General features: G+C 36.4%; 3 protein-coding genes across 3 annotated transcripts; 2 read left to right on the forward strand and 1 right to left on the reverse strand.

Moving 5' to 3' along the window:
- Positions 1–5,230: 5,230 nt before the first annotated feature.
- On the forward strand, positions 5,231–6,172 carry LOC101999464 (olfactory receptor 5AL1-like). Its single transcript, XM_005363313.2, has one exon. It carries the CDS (start codon positions 5,231–5,233, stop codon positions 6,170–6,172), a length of 942 nt encoding a protein of 313 aa, XP_005363370.1.
- A 5,768-nt stretch (positions 6,173–11,940) lies between these two features.
- On the forward strand, positions 11,941–14,420 carry LOC101980554 (olfactory receptor 5AL1-like). The gene is made up of 3 exons (XM_005363487.2): positions 11,941–11,945; positions 12,521–13,488; positions 14,374–14,420. Exons 1-3 carry the CDS (start codon positions 11,941–11,943, stop codon positions 14,418–14,420), a joined length of 1,020 nt encoding a protein of 339 aa, XP_005363544.2.
- Positions 14,421–17,997: 3,577 nt separating this feature from the next.
- LOC101999732 (olfactory receptor 1038) lies at positions 17,998–18,957 on the reverse strand. Its single transcript, XM_005363314.2, has one exon. The coding sequence runs from the start codon at positions 18,955–18,957 to the stop codon at positions 17,998–18,000; it is 960 nt and encodes a 319-aa protein (XP_005363371.1).
- Positions 18,958–19,041: the final 84 nt, after the last annotated feature.

Genomic DNA, 19,041 nt, shown 5'->3' on the forward strand with positions numbered 1-19,041 from the left:
AAAGCATTTGTTCAACTATGTTCATAGCAGCATTATTTGTAATAGCCAGAACCTGGAAACAACCTAGATGCCCTTCAATGGAAGAATGGATAAAGAAAGTGTGGATTATATACATATTAGTGTACTACGCTGCGGTAAAAAACAATGACTTCTCGAATTTTGCATGCAAATGGATGGAAATAGAAAACACTATCCTGAGTGAGGTATCTCAGACACAAAAACATGAACATGGGATGTACTCACTCATAATTGGTTTCTAGCCATAAATAAAGGACATTGAGCATATAATTTGTGATCCTATAGAAGCTAAATAAGAAGGTGAACCCAAAGAAAAACATAAAGTCATGCGCCTGGATATGGGAAGTAGACAAGATTGCAGAGCAAAACCTGGGAACTTGGGGGTGAGGTGGCATGGGGCTAAGGGGAAATGGGGTGAGAAATGTGAGAAGGGGAGAATGGGGAGAGCTTGGGGGAATGGGATGGTTGGGATAAAGGAAGGGTGGACACGGGAGCAGAGAAATATATATCCTCAAAGTGGCTTTTTGCAGGATATTTGATCATACTGTGAAACTCTTAGACTATGTTAATAAAGTTAACCTCAGATAAGGGGGCAGAGCCAGTGAATAGTTGACAAGAATTAGCCATAGAAAGTACAGAGGACACAACAATACAGATAGGTAGACACAGAAAGAAGTATGGAGGGGTCTAGCAAATCACACTTTTTTTGTTTGAGATTGTGAGAACAGAATCTCTCTTGTTGCATCTCCAGCCATAAAGGAAAGTCTGCTGGTTGCTTCACAGAATCACGGATCGACTCCTGAGTCTTTATGGCCAAATAGACCTTAGATGAAAACAATATTTGGCAGCAGAGCCAAGACCAGTGGGACAGAAATCTTGACCACAGTCTGATCTGTGGGGTGCTGACTGCAAGCCACAGCACACAGACTAGTTAAAATATCAGTAGCTTCAGATGTGGCAGCCGAGCAGACATAAAAACAACATTTGGTGCCCCAATCTTTCAGAATGCCTCTGTGAAACATTCCTCTAAATCTGCATCAAGGACAACTTCAAAGCAGTTAAGTATGACAGACTGTCTACCCAGGACTTCAGATAAGCCCCGCACCTTCCCATCACACAGAGACTAAACAACAAATGATACCATTAGCTTTTCCAGGAACTGACCATTTTACCAATTTTCTCAGGGTCTCCTAAAGATACTGACATCCCCCCAGATGGCAGGAAGTAATTTTATAAACATGATGCCCTTATTCCCAAGAGGTGGTTTTGGGTCATTTGGTGGGTTACGGATATTAGTCATTGTTTATATGGTTGAATGCAATTTGTTATTGGTCATCGTCAGGGAAGAAACTAAAATAAGGTTGGATTAAGGGATTTCTTTCGTTTTGCTTTTATTCATTCTTTTGATGTCCCCTATCCTTCTTTCTCTCTTATCTAGTGGGAAAAGGGCAGGAGGAATATAGGAATGATAGGATAAAAAGGTAGATTACTGAATCTACTACAACACAGCTGCTCTTCTCAAAGGTTTTACATTAGTATAATATTTGTATAATAAGACAAATTTAAGGTTATTTTGTTATAACATACTGCGTACATGTTTCTACTCTTAGGTATTGTAGCTATGTAGCTCCTTTAATAATGTAGTGTAAAATTCTAGATCATGAAAGCATTATTACAAGCTGTTTAGGATAACTAAAAAATGCAGGTCAACAGTCATTTATAGCAAACAAACTTACAGTAAAGAACAGTACCTTCTCCAAATTTGACAAATATAAATGGACTGGACATTGTTAATGTAAATCTTACCTGATAATAGTTCTTATTGCATATAGTTTTAATTTGGTGGTTAAATTCTTTCCTTTTTATTTAGACTAAAGGGGGGAAATGCTGTGGGATAATTTTTTGTACACTATGCAGATGTGTTTCTACCAAGACACATTTTGATTGGTTTAATAAATAGCTGAGTAGACAATTGCTAGGTAGAAGAGGATAGGCAGGATTTCCAGGCAGAGACAGGTACTTTGAAAAAAAGAGAGGTGCAATTTATCTGTGAGAAATGTGTAAGTCTGACATACAGTATGGAGGGTAGGTAATAAGCCAGCAGGCAGATGTAGATTAATATAAATAGGTTAAGTTTTAACAGCTAATTGGGAAAAAGTCTACACTAAGGTCAAGCTTTCATAATTAATAAAAAATCTCCATGTCATTATTCAGGAGGTGGTGGCCCAAATAAGTTTCACTATAGTGGCTCAGAACTCTCTGTAACCCCAACTCCAGGCCCCTTTTAGCCTCAATGGTCATTGCATGCACTTTGTGCACAGATATACATGCATGCATGCAAAATATCCATTTCCATAAAATAAAATAAATCTTAAAAATAAATTCAACTTCAGGAAGAAACTGTGAAAGAATATTTGTGATTTGGGAAAAGGAACCAAACTTTAAATTAAGAATGACTACAGATACCTCTAATCACAATACTTAGGAGGGTGAAGAAAGACTCATTCTGAGCTGCATAGTAAAGATTTGTTTGAAAATATAAGTAAATAAATAATATGAAACATTACTATTGGAATGATTATACAATAACTGACCTACAAATTCTTAGTGGGTCATGTTATTTACTGGAAATAATAAATGCAAAGGTAGCTCTCAAATTTCTCAAGTGTTATAAACTATATTTAAACTCTCTAAAAGCACATTGCAACTCAACATTGGTTTTTTGCTTGTCTGTTTCCTTTATTTATTACCCACATATCTGAATGATATTTACTGTCTTTTCTCTTCTTAGTGGTTTTCATTCAAGTCCTTATGGTTGCCTATTAAGCAAATTGCATCCCCAAAGACCAACCATAATATAATTGTTTCAGTTGCAATCTGTCATTATATTTCTAGTTCAGAAATCATTTAAATGATGCAATTCAGGAATAATATTCTAGAGAGATCAAGAGATCATACAAAATATAATCAAATATGAAACCAATGCTAAGTGGTGCTGGCTTCCACACAGTTGTTTCAAGGTACACTAGACTTCTTTGGGCTTGCTGTGGATTATGCAAAAGCAATAAGTGGGATGGAATGAAAAACAAATAACTGAAGTAGTAACAGGGTTGTTCAACAATGCTAAAATATAGCTCATAGGACAAACTATTGGGAGTTTGATAGGTATGCATTGAACTAAACATATTATAACTACTGAAATTAATTTATAAAAAGGGTTGCTAATAGAAACTTTTAATAATGTTTGTAAATTTTAGGTTTAGTTCAAGCTAAGACTCACATGTTAGAAAGTACATGGAAAGGACCAAACTCACAGAGAGACGCAAACTGGAAGCCAATGTAACAGTGATTATCCTAAAATGGTATTTGTGTCTAAAAGAAGAAAATGATAGATGTTAGAAAGAGATATGCTTTTTGGTGAAAGTTAGGTGATTATATAAAATAAACCAATCACTTGGTCATAAAGAAGATTGTATGGATGGTTGCATCCTTCACTGAGTTAGAATGGAAATATTCCTTTGTGAGTGAATAAAGCCAAGGGTTGTTATAATTGATGGGACTTCTTTGACTATGTTACCTTTGCTAGCTTATAAAATATTTGATTGACATGGTGTGAGAGACCATTATTTATGAGTGTCCAGATTTCAGAGAAGAAATTTGTCTTAGTTTAGTTGAAAACAGTCATTAATGTGCTTGAGTAATAGGAGTTCATTAACGTAAGGGCACTGATTTTAACATAGGCAAATGAAGGACAGCTACCACAGAATGTAGAAGTTAAAGAATGAAGGAAAATCCACAAATTTTTGTGCAAACAAAAATATGATGCTTCTGCCCCTGAAAAGAAATGGTAATTGCCTCATGTTTCATCAGAGTCAAATAAGAAAATTTCATCAGATATGAGAAGAATGATTGTGAGCATAAAATAAATATATAGCAAGAGAGACAAAGATGACATTTTAGTAGGCTAGTGAAAGGAGATAAAAAATGAACTGAGCTCCAGAAAATTTGCCAGAGTATCTGTAACTAAAGAACACAGAGAAAAGCAGGTGTAATGGGCAAAGACTGTAAAGAAGCCAGAGAACATGTGAGGGCTTTTTATGTTTCTTGTTCTAGGTGATGAGGACTGAATAATTCACTAAAGGAAGTAAATATAAGACATAAAGGAATATAGAAACAAAACATAATTTTAAGTATTAAAAGTAGAAAACTACTCATGCCTCGCACTTTATCCATGGTGAATTAAAATAAAAAGAAAGAACCCATGTGAATGTAGGTGGTTTTGTGGAACTTGTCGTTAGGAGAAAAATCTGTATGACTAGGAGAAAAATCTGTACTAGGAGCAATATGTCATGATTATCTATAAAATCTGTCTCTCTCTAATTTAAAAAAAAATGTTAGCTTCTAACATGACTAAACCTTAAGCTTTTTAAGCAAAGCAACACATTTTATTATTTCCTTTTTATACTTAATTTACAAGCATTACACCTGAACTGAAAGATGATAGTGGTCATGGATTTATAAAAGAACAAGGTGAAAAATTAAAATCTTCTGACTGTGATGTGTAGAGATGATGTGTATCCAAAATTTTGCTGATGGTCTTGAACATGTTCACCTCTTGAAGTCAACTTTAAAATTCATTATACCAGATGATTAAAATTTTAAATTATTACAATATTTTTCTATAAATCTTTCCATAATTACAATATTTGTTTGTCATCATTTCAAATAACTCTTAACATTTTATTCTCTCTTTCTTTCTATCCTTCTTACCCCTTCTGCCTCTCTCTTCATTAGAATATGTGTGTGTTTAATTATTCAATTCCTGAAAATTCTAAAAAAAAAAAATCTGTTTTTAAAAATCTCCACAGAGCCCCAGCACTCGGGAGGCAGAGGCAGGCAGATCTCTGTGAGTTCGAGACCAGCCTAGTCTACAAGAGCTAGTTCCAGGACAGCCTCCAAAACCACAGAGAAACCCTGTCTCGAAAAACAAAAAAAAAAAAAAAAAAAAAAAAAAAAAAAAAAACTCCACTGAGTCTCATGATTTGATGAATCTACCTGTGGCCTGTGCCACTTTGAAACTTGATTCCAAGTCTGAAACCATATGAAGGTATTCTTACAACTGTCCAATGCAAACACAGTCAAAATCACATTCTGCCTTTATATTGACATTGTGTGTTCTGAGGACTTTTATTACAGGTAGCATCCGCCTACAATGGTTGAGACCAACCACTCAGAAGTGTCTGATTTCCTCCTTGTGGGGCTGACAGATGACCCAGATCTTCGCATCAGCCTTTTTGCTGTGTTTCTAATCATATACTTAACTAGTGTTGTGGGTAATATTGGATTGATTGTATTAATTCAAGTGAGTCCTCAGCTTCACACCCCCATGTATTTTTTCCTTACCCATCTGGCTTTTATTGATTTTTGTTTTACCTCCTCTGTCACCCCAAACACTCTGCTAAATTTTCTACGTGACATTAAAAGCATAACCTTCTATGCATGTGCCACACAATTGTGCTGTTTTGTCACATTTGTAGTTTGTGAACTGTACTTGCTGTCAATCATGGCCTACGATCGGTACGTGGCCATCTGGAATCCTCTCCTCTATGCAGTCCTCATGCCAAGGAAGCTCTGTCTCCAGATGATCACCAGCACCTACATCTATGGATTCACTGTTGGGCTTGCACAGGCAGTGGCTACCTTCCGCTTGTCTTTCTGTGGCTCCAATGTGGTCAACCACTTCTACTGTGATGATGTTCCCTTGGTTGCTCTGGCCTGTTCTGACACTCATGTCAAGGAGCTGATGTTGCTAGTCATTGCTGGCTTCAACACCCTTTGCTCTCTGGTGATTGTGGTCGTTTCTTATGTCCTCATTGTCTTTGCCATCCTGAGGATTCGTTCTGCTGATGGAAGAAGGAAAGCCTTTTCTACCTGTGCGTCCCACCTGACCTCGATCACCGTATTTTACGGGACAGTTAGTTTTATGTATCTGCAGCCCAAGTCAAGTCACTCTCTGAACACAGATAAATTTGCTTCTGTGTTTTATGTGGTAGTGATTCCCATGCTAAACCCACTGATCTACAGCTTAAGGAATCAGGAGGTCAAAAATTCTCTGAAGCGAATTATAGAAAAGTTATCTTTAGCTATCAAATAGTTTAAGAAACACTAGGAAAATGTATAGTTCCAAATCTCAATAAAATATACAAAGAAAGAAAGATCAGATGCCTTCCGATTGTATGTCATTTACAGTCACAGTGCTAGAAAAAGACATGGGCCCCACATATATGATGACACATGTGATGCACATATCACATGTATCTCTATAGTCTTTCCTGGGTCATTCTCAGTGACATATGATAGGGATTTCACGAATTTTGTAGCATCCAATTTTATTTTTAAGAATGAACATAAAGAGAGAACATTTAGCCTAAAATTTCCAATATTATAAGATAAAATTGGAAAGTTGAAGTTGTATTGAGCCTCTGTGATAATGAATAACTTCAGTTTTCTGCATAAAATAAATAGTTCCTATAGTTCAAAATTGCAAGATAACTATATAGTAATAATTTTACAATATAATGATAAGAATTATATTTATTCATTTGAAGATAGTATTCCACAACTCTCCATTTTATCCTTACTCTCCTGAGAAAAATTCAACAGAGTACTCTTAACTTCAAATATTTGGTGACCAACCTTGAACCAGATTGGACCACTTGAGTGTCTCATCCCTTTGAAATTCACTATCCTATTATGAGCTAGACTCTGAACAATTTACCTAGCAATTTTGCCATGGTCAGTAATTGTTTTGACGTATCATGATTTCATATATCTATACCCCATTTTCTCATCTTAAAAAGCCATAATACCTCTTGGCCTGATTCAATGATTGTGAAAGTATTGACTGCACATCGTGGGCCTATCGAGATTGGTGTATGGTTTTCTTATTTAGCATATAGCTGCAGCAGGGATTCTTTTACTTTAGCTCATTATTTTGGAACAGCTTGAGAAAGTTCAAGTTGTCCTAATCTCCTAACTCTTCCCCCTGGAAACCACAGTTGAGAGTAAACCCAACAGTGTCTCCTCTTAAAAAGGTGTTTTACACCAAAGAGATATCCTTTCATGATGAGAAAGGATCCTGATATGTAAAAATAGTTCGGTTTCTCTAGAGGCGTATGTGACTTTTTGCAAGATCAAAGGTTACATTATAAAACCCCTTGTCTGGCACCAGGTACGATGTGAAATTATCCTATTTGACTGAGAACTCCTGTTCTCCTTTGTCTTGCCACCAAGAATCTTCCCCAGGCAGGAGCTCTTAGTCAGCAGACTGGAGAACTCAATACACTCTTAAATGGCTTAATAAAGTGTGGTAATCTGTATCTTTTTCCTGTGAATTATTTCAGTTCAGTGAGTATGTTTTGATATTGATATTCTAAATATTAATATGCACAAAATGGAAGTGCGAAGTCCCATTAATTATCTCATTCTTACCTCATAAGCAACTTAATCATTTGTATGTGCTTAGTCATTTGTATGAAATGTTTAATTTCCCACAATTGTTTAATGTGTTTAATGATGTTTAATCCCAAAATTGCCATGTTTATTCAGGCATATTTCCAACTGGATTAAATTTGTTGGAGTTATCTTGGAAAATGTATCATTATGGCAGGTCAAATTTATTACAAATAACAATGAAAACACAGGAGTTGTAGACAGATTTTTCTTTGGATTGTTAGCTCATTTAAAAAAAAAACAGAATCTCAGAATTATATTATGAAAGTTATGTCTTATCTTAGGCTTGTTTCTAATTAACTCTTATAATCTAAATTAACCCTTTTCTATTAATTTACTTTATGCCTCGTGACTTTATTACCTCATCTCAAGACTTCCCATCCTGTTTGCTCCGCATCTCCTCGTGTTTCCTCTTCTTCCCATTGTCCTCTCTTCCCGGAAATCCTGCCTTGCTATTCGCCATTCAGTTTTTTATTAAACCAACCAGAGTGAAATATCTTCAGTCTACAAAATGATTATTCCACAACAAGGAGTTTTCAGAAGCAATAATTAAAGACATTTTAGAGTTATTCTCTATTCTCATAAGAACAATGATGTGATGAAGAATTAGGAGGATGATAATTCAAGGTTGAAATATTCACATTCAGTAAAATTAAGTGTTATGCCTTTTAGGTAAAATTAATAGGTTTCCCGTTGCATTTTTCTTGTATATATTCTTATGGATCTTTTACTCTATACCTAGATAGACAGTTTGAATATACAGATTGCCAAATTTTACTCAGTTCTCATATATCTACTTTTTGGTGTACTTAAAAATAGAAACATGTCAGTTTAAGATGATTTTTCCCCTTGAACAAAATTTTAAGGAAACTGTTTCCTAGAACATGGGCCTCCAGAGCTATAAAACCGTATGGCTCAGTGCTGCTTCCTTGTCAGCAGATTGTTGACTTCCAAATGTAGAATTTCATCGTTGATAAAATGTACGGCCATTTCATAACCTTGGAAAATATATAGCGGCTAAATTTATGTAACTTTCCTGTGTAACAAGAACTATTATTAAAAGTCACTATGTTTTCAAATTATTTTGAAGATTTCACGCAGAAATACTACATTTTCACCATCTCCTCCCTTCCACTCTCCATTTGCCAACTGCTCCCATTCCCTTCAACTCCACGGTCTCTTCTTTTATTATTATTGTTCCATGTTCATTACATTACTGAGTCCATGTGGTACTGTAAATGTGTTTAGGGCTTACTGCTTGGGACTGTATAACCTTTAATAAAACCTGTAAAAAAAATAAAATTCATAATAAACTAATTAAAACGCATTTTATGTGTTATTTCTCATACGTTAAAGAAAACTAGTATTATTGTTTACACTTGGGATCAGTATACTGATCAATCAATTAATATGTTATTCTTCCCATTTTAAAAATTAGGTCCCAACAGATCAACCATAGCGTAATTACTCATGTTTATGGCACAGCACTATATTTCTAGCTATATTTATTAAGAATTATGTCATTCATGGAAAACACTGGATAGTGCCAAGACATACATGAAATGCATTCAAATATCCAGTAAAATTAAGAACTGGTAGCATACAAGCAAGTTGCCTGAAGGTATATCAAACTTACTTATTGGGGATTTTTCAAAAATATTATTTATAAATTAAGATATTTATAAACCATGGTAGATAAATAGGCAAAGGGAGTTTGGAGGAAAAAAACATGTTATTCATTCGTTTAAAAAGTCCAACAATTTGTTTAGTGTTTCTACTGACTGCTTGTTGCGTGTTAGATAATGGGTCACATTTAACTATTTAATTTTCTCAGTAGAAGTGAGATATATTTCAGAGTTACACACCAAGCTTGGCAGAATTATCTATGTGTGTATTCCAGTGTAAATTATTGGGGTAGGGCTATTTTGAGCCAAATGCTTGGCTTTGACTTTATATATTAAATTGAAGTACCTGTGGAACATGAAAATTGAAAATTATATGCAGCCAATTGGATATTACGTGCCTAGAGTTGGAACAGGCATTTAGCCTAGAAATCTATGCTTTTGCTTCATCAAGGAAAGAGTCACAGCTGTTCCCTAGTGGTAGAAGATAATATCTAAGAAGAATGTACTCATGTGATATAAATTGGTTATATGAAGGTAAGGGCATTAATTTAAGCATAAGAAAAGGCATCTGACCTACCAAAGATGAAGAGAAAGAACTGAAAATGCAGAGATTTAAGTGAAGAACAGCAAAAATAGCCATTGTTTCATTGTGAAAGTAATACCAATGACCTAATGCTTCTGATGAGCTTCCAAGAAGAAAGCACATTGCAGTTGGGAAGAAAAAGGGTGTTGATGAACTTGGAGAGAACAATTGTTTGAACTGCTAAGAGCAAATGTCAGATTATAATAAACAGAGATATGTGGTGAATTATTTCTGTTGTCAACTTGATTAGATTTGGGGTTGGTTATTAGAGTGTTTTCAAAGGGAGAAAACTAAAGAAGAAAAATACACCTTTAATGTACGATTCCATAAACTGTTATGCCAGAATGAGTAAAATGAAGAAAAAAAAAGAATGGGAAAGAGAGCTAGTTTTCTTTGTGTAGTGCACAAGAAAAATAATGGATACAACATACACCTGTATATGAGATATGTACATTTGAGCTACATTGGCTTTTTCTGGAAAACTGGGACTAGAAGAGTAAAGAACCTTGCTGGTGAGGGTAAAATAGAAAAGATGTGTGCCGGGGAACACTGGGGAAGCTTTGTGCATAGTTTAAGATAACTCAAAAACTAGAATAATTATAATAGGAGCAAAATATTTACAGGGACATGTGCAGGAATAAAGTATAGGTGTCTAAATTTTGCTTAAGTAGACTCATCTTTCCCACACATGAAAGTGGAAAAAATTCAGGGGAAAGTAAATAGTGCGCGGAATGTCTGACAGTAAGACAAAAAGATGGAAGTGTCTGTCTTTCCTCGTGTTAGAAATGATCCGAACTACTGAGAAACTGGAAGCCAACAATGACTAATTTTGAAGGCAAAAAGTTTAGAGCAGATCACTTTTGGGAAATGTTCAACAACATTATTGCTAGTTCAAAAAAAAAATGTCAAACCATGAACAGTTCTGCAGAAGTCCAACTTCAGTAAGTTTTAGGTCCCAAAGAGGAGATGTGGAGTCTGACGGGTGGGAGACCTGGATCTCTTTTTCACTTCCTCATTAAATATCAAGGGAAAAAACTCAAATTACAAAACCAACAGCCTTATCCGAAACATCTTCTGACAGCATCTGTCAAATCAAGAAGTTAAAAGTTTTGCCAGGTCTGCCAAGCACAGGAACTTCTGATTTTATTTCCTTGTGAAGGCTGGCTACTCATAGGTTTACAATATGTTATACAGTCCAAATTTATCTTTATCTTAGCCAAGTTATGTGTAGAATCACTTGATGTTTTCTAAAATGCAGGCTTTACAAAAATAACTGATAATGTACATTTTACTAGTGTTTTATACCATATTTCTGTTCTTGAGTTTTATAGTTTGGGCTTATTCTTTTCATTCACACCCAAAAAAGAAAATTCTGGTATCTCATTCTTTTCCCATCATTATTCCTAATTCCTCTGAATAGGCACATGTTAGGGCAATGAATACACTTGTGACATCTTGTTTCCAGAACTAAGCAAGAAATTTCCCCAAGTCTAACCTACTGGTACCACAGTCCTTGGTGCACAAAAAGTCCTCTTTCTACTGTGACTCTCCTTTCAGGCTGCAATCCCCTGTCTTCAACATTTTCTCTTGGGAACATTAACATATTTCCCAGAGGCTACATAAGCAGATAACTCCCCCTTATTCAAACTGATCCTAGAAGTGAAAGCAAAAATTAGCATACCTAAAACTGAATCTCTTTGGCAAAGTTTCTCTGGAATCTTGTCAGGCAGCATCCTCTGTCTCAGCACTCAAGCTGTCCCTTGTGCCATGACCTACACCATACTGCAAATATCTGACAAACATCTGAATTTGAAACTCTTCAAGAAATGAAAACAAGACAGATTTAGATACTGGAAAGAGTACTTGCAGTAATTAATCATGTACTTAAACTGAAATTAATAATGGGGTTCAAAGTATGAATATGCACAAAAGAATAAAAATACACTATTGTAACTGAAGTAAAAGATGAAACGTCAAGTATTCATAAATTAATATTTTAATTTTGAACATTTATCATTTGATTATCTTTCAGATAACACATTTTAAGAAGGAGCTGTGGAGAAAGGAAGGTCAGACTGAGTGGTGATGAGGTTGCTCAGGTGAAGTTATCAAGAGCTCTTTTTAAACAAGAACACTTGTGTGTGTGTGTGTGTGTGTGTGTGGCTACAAATGATAGATTTATAGAAGCATAATTGACCTAGAATGAGGTAAGTGAAAACTCAAACAAGAGTTAGATATAAAGAATCTATACATAATAAAATAATTGATGTGGAATAATAATTCCATTCTCAAAAAAACATTATTTTAGCCTACTGCAAAATCTGATAAATGTAAAGAGTAATCTAGGCAAAGAACTAGTCTGAAAGGAAGCAATTTTAAAGGAAAATCCAAACTTCAATCCTGGGATTAAAAATATATAGGAGATTGTTAATATCACATTCAAAGTATACATGATTCACTGAATACCAGTGAAAATACTAAGGAATGTGAGAATTGGCATGGTTAATGATTAGAGTTCAGAAATTAGCAAGGATGTGACAGAACAGTGTAAAAAAAGGTTTCAGTTCCTATAGTTACAATATGTGGAGACTTCTGCAGATATTTTTAATATGATAGACCATCTTTCTATCTATAAAAAATCCCTATAGATTTACACTTGGAATTTATAAACTGGAGAAATGATTTTCTGTAAAAGCTAACTCAATTTAAAGATATCCCTCAAAATGTGTTCAATGTAAGATCAGTGAATCAGAATTAACTATTGGTTTCTATGTGATTATAGCCAAAGGAAGACAGGCTTGAAGGTGCCTTTCACAGGAAAATGTGTACAGTCTAGGGCTGAAGGCAACAGTTCTGCTGTGTCTGAGTTCATCCTGGTGGGACTGACAGATGACCCAGACCTTCAAGTCATCCTGTTTGCTGTATTTCTCTTAATCTACTTAGTTAGTGTCATCGGAAATCTAGGAATGATTGCATTAATCCAAGTCAGTCCTCAGCTTCACACCCCCATGTACTTTTTCCTTAGCCACTTGGCTTTCGTTGATTTCTGTTATACATCCTCAGTTACTCCAAACACATTTGTAAATTTTCTTCGAGAAGTCAGAAGTATAACCTTCTATGCATGTGCCACCCAGGTGTGCTGTTTCATCACATTTGTTGTTTGTGAGATGTACTTGCTGTCAATCATGGCCTACGATCGGTACGTGGCCATCTGGAATCTTCTCCTCTATGCAGTCCTCATGCCAAGGAAGCTCTGTCTCCAGATGATCACCAGCACCTACATCTATGGATTCACTGTTGGGCTTGCACAGGCTGTGGCTACCTTCCGCTTGTCTTTCTGTGGCTCCAATGTGGTCAACCACTTCTACTGTGATGATGTTCCCTTGGTTGCTCTGGCCTGTTCTGACACTCATGTCAAGGAGCTGATGTTGCTAGTCATTGCTGGCTTCAACACCCTTTGCTCTCTGGTGATTGTGGTCGTTTCTTATGTCCTCATTGTCTTTGCCATCCTGAGGATTCGTTCTGCTGATGGAAGAAGAAAAGCCTTTTCTACCTGTGCGTCCCACCTGACCTCAATCACCATATTTTACGGGACAATCATTTTTATGTACCTGCAGCCCAAGTCAAGTCACTCTCTGAACACAGATAAATTTGCTTCTGTGTTTTATGTGGTAGTGATTCCTATGTTAAACCCACTGATCTACAGCTTGAGGAACCAGGAAGTCAAAAGTGCCTTGAAGAGAATTACTGATAAATTGTCTTTGCCCACCCATTAATCCGAGAAACACTGGAGAATAGCCAGAAGACATTTAATTTTGCCTTAGTTGAAGTGACAATGTTGAGTGAAAGAGATCCACCATACATACTGAGTTCTATGACCCACTGGAATGGCACAGATGCATGTATGTATGTATGTATGTATGTATGTATGTATGCATGCATGCATGTGTGTATGCCATATATGCATGTGTGGGTATGCATGTGTGTATGTGCATATTTATATGTGTATATGTATGTATATATGTGTGTGTCTGTATCTTTGTGTTTTGTATGTGATATGTGTGTATGTGTTCATGTGTGTATACATATGTGTGGATGTGTCTTTCATCCATGGTAAAATTCAGAACTTTGCATATTATGTAGTAGAGCTTTATTAGTGAGCTACACACATTTCTATCTGTCAAAATTGGTCTTAATCTTAATGAACATCTTAATAATTAATTGTAAGTAGACATTATATATATATATATTTATGCATATTTATGTATATATCTTCTGTCAATTAATATAGTATATGGAACTAGAGTCTTTTTTGAAGTCTGAATAATGTTGAACATTTCAGCTTACATTGTAATCAATCAATATTTTTTATCTTATACTTCAAGTTAATATGTAAATAATCTAGAATTAGTAAGAGTTTTTAAAATATTTCTGGCTCTTTTGTTTAATTACTATGTAATATATCAAGGATTTATCTTTCCCAGCCTCAGGTTGTTGTGTAATAACTATTTATGAAATATTTGGAAAAGGTATTTATCCCTTTAAAATAAACAAAATGAAAACACTGAAGTACAGGTTAACTTAAATGCTAAGGGAATGGAGAGATAGATACATGTCAGAGGATAACGTACTTACTAACCAAGAGTAAGATTCTTAGTTCAAATCCTCAGCTTTCACATTAAAAAAGAAAATCAGCATGCCAATGCATCTGTTCAACTCTAACTCCTAGAGAGCAGAAACAGGCTTTCTGCCCAGCCTGAGTAGCCAGCTAGGACACTCTGAATTCAGTGAGAAAAACAACTTCAATATGTAAGGTGAAGAGAGATAGAGGATAATACCCATTGTTTACCTCTACTCCCACAAATATACATACATTCACATACACTGCACCCAAACACACACACACACACACACACACACACACACACACACACACACCGTGTTATCAAATAAAGATTGTGGAATTACCTCACTTAATTCTTTTAAATATTTAATGAATTTGAAATGTCTTTGCATGTGTACATGAATGAACATACTTTCAAAAAGTGTTTGAAGTTCCCTTACTTGAACTACATAAACTATCCATCATCATGAACAAAAAGATGTTATCTTTTGCAAAGATTTGATTAATAAAAAAAAAATGATGTCTTTAGTTTCCAGCTTTTCATTGTAAAATACCTTACCACACTTACTGAATTCTTTCCTGTGTCACTTCTAGATAAATCATTTTAGGTAAGTTATGGTGTGGGCTAAACAACTGTGGGAACCTGGCAGGACAAAAAGCCCCAACAAGCCAGACTCGTTCTTGTTACAGAGGTGCTTCAGTTAATTTTTTCCATAGCCAATTCAGGTGGTTTTTAAAGTCTACATACATACAAGATAGTTTGTATAGTTCACTAATACACATACATCTCACAGCTGGAAGAACCAAGAATTGAATGAAATTTTGAAAAATTGTGAATATTAATTTTGAAATAGCTATAATGTTTTTCCCACTATGTCTATATAAATGTTTCCATAATTCTAACTGGAAGGCCAAAATCAGGGAGTGGGAGGGATTTCTAACAGACACAGTGTAACCAGAGACAAATGTTATGAAGTTGAAATAAAGTTTATTTTTAGTATGAAGTCATAGAGAAGATAATTCTGCCTAGAGACCTCCTAGGTAAACTGCCTAGGTGATACTGAGAATAGCACAGGTACTGGGGGCCAGAGATGCGCACATTTGATCAGCTTGGTCAGTGTGAGAATGTTGGATCATTATCTCAGATCTGGATACCTGAGGAAGATGGCTGCAGGCAAGGGTGCTGTATCTGAACTAAATAAAATGGAAAGGAAAAGCTGACCAATGAAGAACGTGGCTGGGCTTTGACACTATTCCTGTGGTCTAGATCAGGACGCTGACAGTAGTAGTGGTTGATAAATTAGTGATTACAATGTTCATCCACATTTCAAAAATTTCTTATCCTTATTTTAATGGTAGGAGAAGGGCAAGGTAGGTTTGGTATAAATTGTCATTTTTCTTCCCGTTTTAAATGATTAAAATCTCTGAAGAACTGAGCAGAAATCCAATTAAAAGTTTAGGGGAAAGGACACAGACACAATACAAAGCAATGATGCCTAACATCGATCCTATTTCTACTAATTCCTCAGATCTGTATGCACAACTGAAGACGAAGTGCAGGCTACACTCAGTCATCTAAAACATTGTCCTCAGAGTATGGTGTTATATGGATCCCTCTTAAACTAGATTTGAATATGTTCAGAAGTAAATGCAAGAGCCTGTTTCTGGAAGACCCATTGTGAGTCTTTTGGCAAGGGCAGAACATAACTAGGTGGGAAAGGCTAATCTGTATACTGAGAGAAATGGGCGGAGTCAGGGAAGCCATGAAGCTGCTGGAGACAGACGCTGGGCTGGCAACCCGGTAAGCCACAGCCATGTGGTGATAAAAAGATTAATAGAAATGGGTTAAATAAAGATATAAGAATTAGCCAGTAAGAAGCTAGAGCTAATGGGCCAAGCAGTGATATAATCAATACAGTTTCTGTGTGATTAATTTGGGGCTGGATGTCTGGGAACACACAAGTGGCTTCCTCTTACACTGTTCATTTCCCATTAGAAAGAAAATTAAACAAATAGTCACCACACAGAAGGCAGACCATTGTCTTCTTTAGCTGTCATTTGCTACCAGTGTGGTTTTTTCATATCAAAAGACAGGTTCTTTTTAGCTGTTACTTCAGATTCTTACAATGAGGTATAAGGAGGAAAGGGACCTTTGAGTGAATATGTAAGGAGTACAAAAAATCCTGAGTGAAGGGATTAACAAGCACCAAATCCTGAGACCCATAGGAGATTGGCACAGCCTTCCTCTGGTTCGTATGCAGATGTTGCTAGAGTTTGCAGAAATTAACAACCACAGCTCTTTCCTCCTCAAAAATGAATGCCCTCTGAGGCCGCTCCAGTGCAGAAATCTCTTACCAACAGTAGCTAAGCCCTCGGCTCCATTGCACATAAGTGCTAAGGTTTCTGGTCACTGTATGTTTGTTATCACTCCAACAAATTGAGCACAGTCAACACAATCTCAGCTTTTCCAATATGCGTGCATGTGTGTCTGTCCTTTCTTGATTTCCTCATTCCCCAGTCAAGTTAACCTGACCAACCATGATGCATGAGGTGTTATGAGATCCTACACTTTGAAATCCCTGTTCTCTTTGCCACTCTGTATTTTTGATGGTTCGGGTGTTAGCATGACTATTATTCCAGCATTCAAGAGGTAGTCGGAGGAGGATCAGAAACTCAGTGTCATCCTCAGTTATGTAATGAGTACATAATCAGCATGGGCTACAGGCAAACCTGTGTCAGAAAAGGAAATGCCCTTGTTTGCATTTACAAACCTAGTGTCGATCTAACCTAAGTAATCCAATACCTTTCCATTTTCACAACTACAGCTTTACCAAAACCGTAGCTCATACAGACTTGAACTTTACTGTATGATATTTACAAGGCAATTTATCAAGTTAGACAGATTGTAAATAAACACAACACACCTCATAGATTTATTTGATGGTAATAAATATCATCACTTGATTGATATTGGGCTGGTTCTGGGAAACTCAAACGGGTTTTGTTCTTCACAAGAAATGGAAACTCTCCAAATTCCCATGAATTAAATCCTTATGTGACAACATTCAGACAACTGACACTTAGCAACACATTGACTCCTAGTGAACATGGTCCAAACATTTTTGAAAGACCATCTGTGTGTTATTTTGGGAAATCAAAAGCAGGGTTTTTGCAATATCAGGAATGGATTCACAGTCTTGTTCAGAATCCTGGCCTTAAACTAGAGCACACCTTCTCTACTTATACCACACACCTGTGTTCACTGGGTAGAGCGTAATTTGAACATGCGCATGTGACTTTGCTTATCTGTCCAGACTTTTAATCACTGGGGCAGTGTCATTTTTTGTTGGTGGTGGTTGGTTGGATTGATTCTTGGTCTCACTATGCTGACTGGACTGGTTTCAAAATTATGTTCTTCTTGCATTTGTCTCTTAAGTGTTGGGATTATACTTATGGTCCACCCCGTCTATCAGGAAAATGGATATATTATATTTATTTCCCATGATCTAGTTGGATCATCACAGAAAATGTCTAAGTCTGTTGAAGTAACAAAAACATTTTAAACTGCATGGGAAAGAATTACAATTGAAAGTTTGATTTATTTTTTTACTCATATATAATAGAGCATGCTGCCATTATTTTCTTAACTTTAATATTTTTAAGGTTTCATATCCTTTATCTAAAGCTTTCTTAGAGGCTTCTTTCACCTCTTTATTTCTTAGGCTATAGATGAGGGGGTTCAACATGGGGATAACTACTGTGTAAAACACTGAAGCCATTTTGTCTGTGTCCAGGGAGTGGTTTGATTTGGGCTGTAGATACATGAAGATGAGCGTGCCATAGAAAATAGTAACAGCCACCATGTGGGAGCCGCAAGTGGAAATGGCCTTGCGTCGCCCCTGGTTAGAGCGGATTCTCAGGATGGCAGCAATGATAAAGAGGTAGGAGGTGAGAACTATGGAAGAAGAGCAGATCATATCAAAGCCCGCAAAAGCAAAGATGAGAATTTCTTTCAGGTGAGTGTCTGAGCAGGCGAGAGCTAAGAGCGGGAGATCATCACAGTAGAAGTGGTTGATTACATTAGGCCCACAGTAGGTCAAGCGAAAGGTGATGATTGTATGGAAAAGGGCAACTAGGAAGCTGTACACATAAGGAACTGCCACTAACTGAAGGCACACTCTCTTGGACATCAGTGTGGAATAATGCAGTGGGCTGCAGATGGCAACGTAGCGATCATAAGCCATAGAGGCCAGAAGAAAGCACTCCGTGATCATGAAGGTAAGGAAACAGCCCAGCTGTGTAGCACAAGCATGGAAGGGGATGGTGTTTTGCTCCACCACAAAGTTCACCATCATCTTCGGTGTGATGGCGGAGGAGTAACAGAGGTCAACAAAGGCCAGGTGACTGAGGAAGAAGTACATGGGTGTGTGGAGTCTAGAATCAATCCTGATTACAACAATCAACCCGAGGTTGCCTAGGACCGTGACCAGATAGATTATCAAAAACATCACAAAACATGGGGCTTGAAGCTCTGGCCTGTCTGTGATCCCCTTGAGGATGAACACGGTGACATAAGAGATGTTGACTTCAGCCATTGATTCTGGAAGATAGTGTGGAAAAATAAAAACACAATTTCTTAGTGCCCCAGTCAGTCCTGGGAGAAAGGATGCCCGTGTGTT

The sequence above is a fragment of the Microtus ochrogaster genome, linkage group LG9, assembly GCF_000317375.1.
Source record: "Microtus ochrogaster isolate Prairie Vole_2 linkage group LG9, MicOch1.0, whole genome shotgun sequence".
Lineage (NCBI taxonomy): Eukaryota > Metazoa > Chordata > Mammalia > Rodentia > Cricetidae > Microtus > Microtus ochrogaster.

Bases quoted from the DNA above. Each gene is read 5' to 3' on its own strand.
- LOC101999732 (XM_005363314.2), bottom strand. From the start codon at position 18,957: ATGGCTGAAGTCAACATCTCTTATGTCACCGTGTTCATCCTCAAGGGG.
- LOC101980554 (XM_005363487.2), top strand. The intron at 13,489-14,373 runs ATAAATTGTCTT...TAACGTACTTAC, and splicing joins TGCCTTGAAGAGAATTACTG to TAACCAAGAGTAAGATTCTT.
- LOC101999464 (XM_005363313.2), top strand. From the start codon at position 5,231: ATGGTTGAGACCAACCACTCAGAAGTGTCTGATTTCCTCCTTGTGGGG.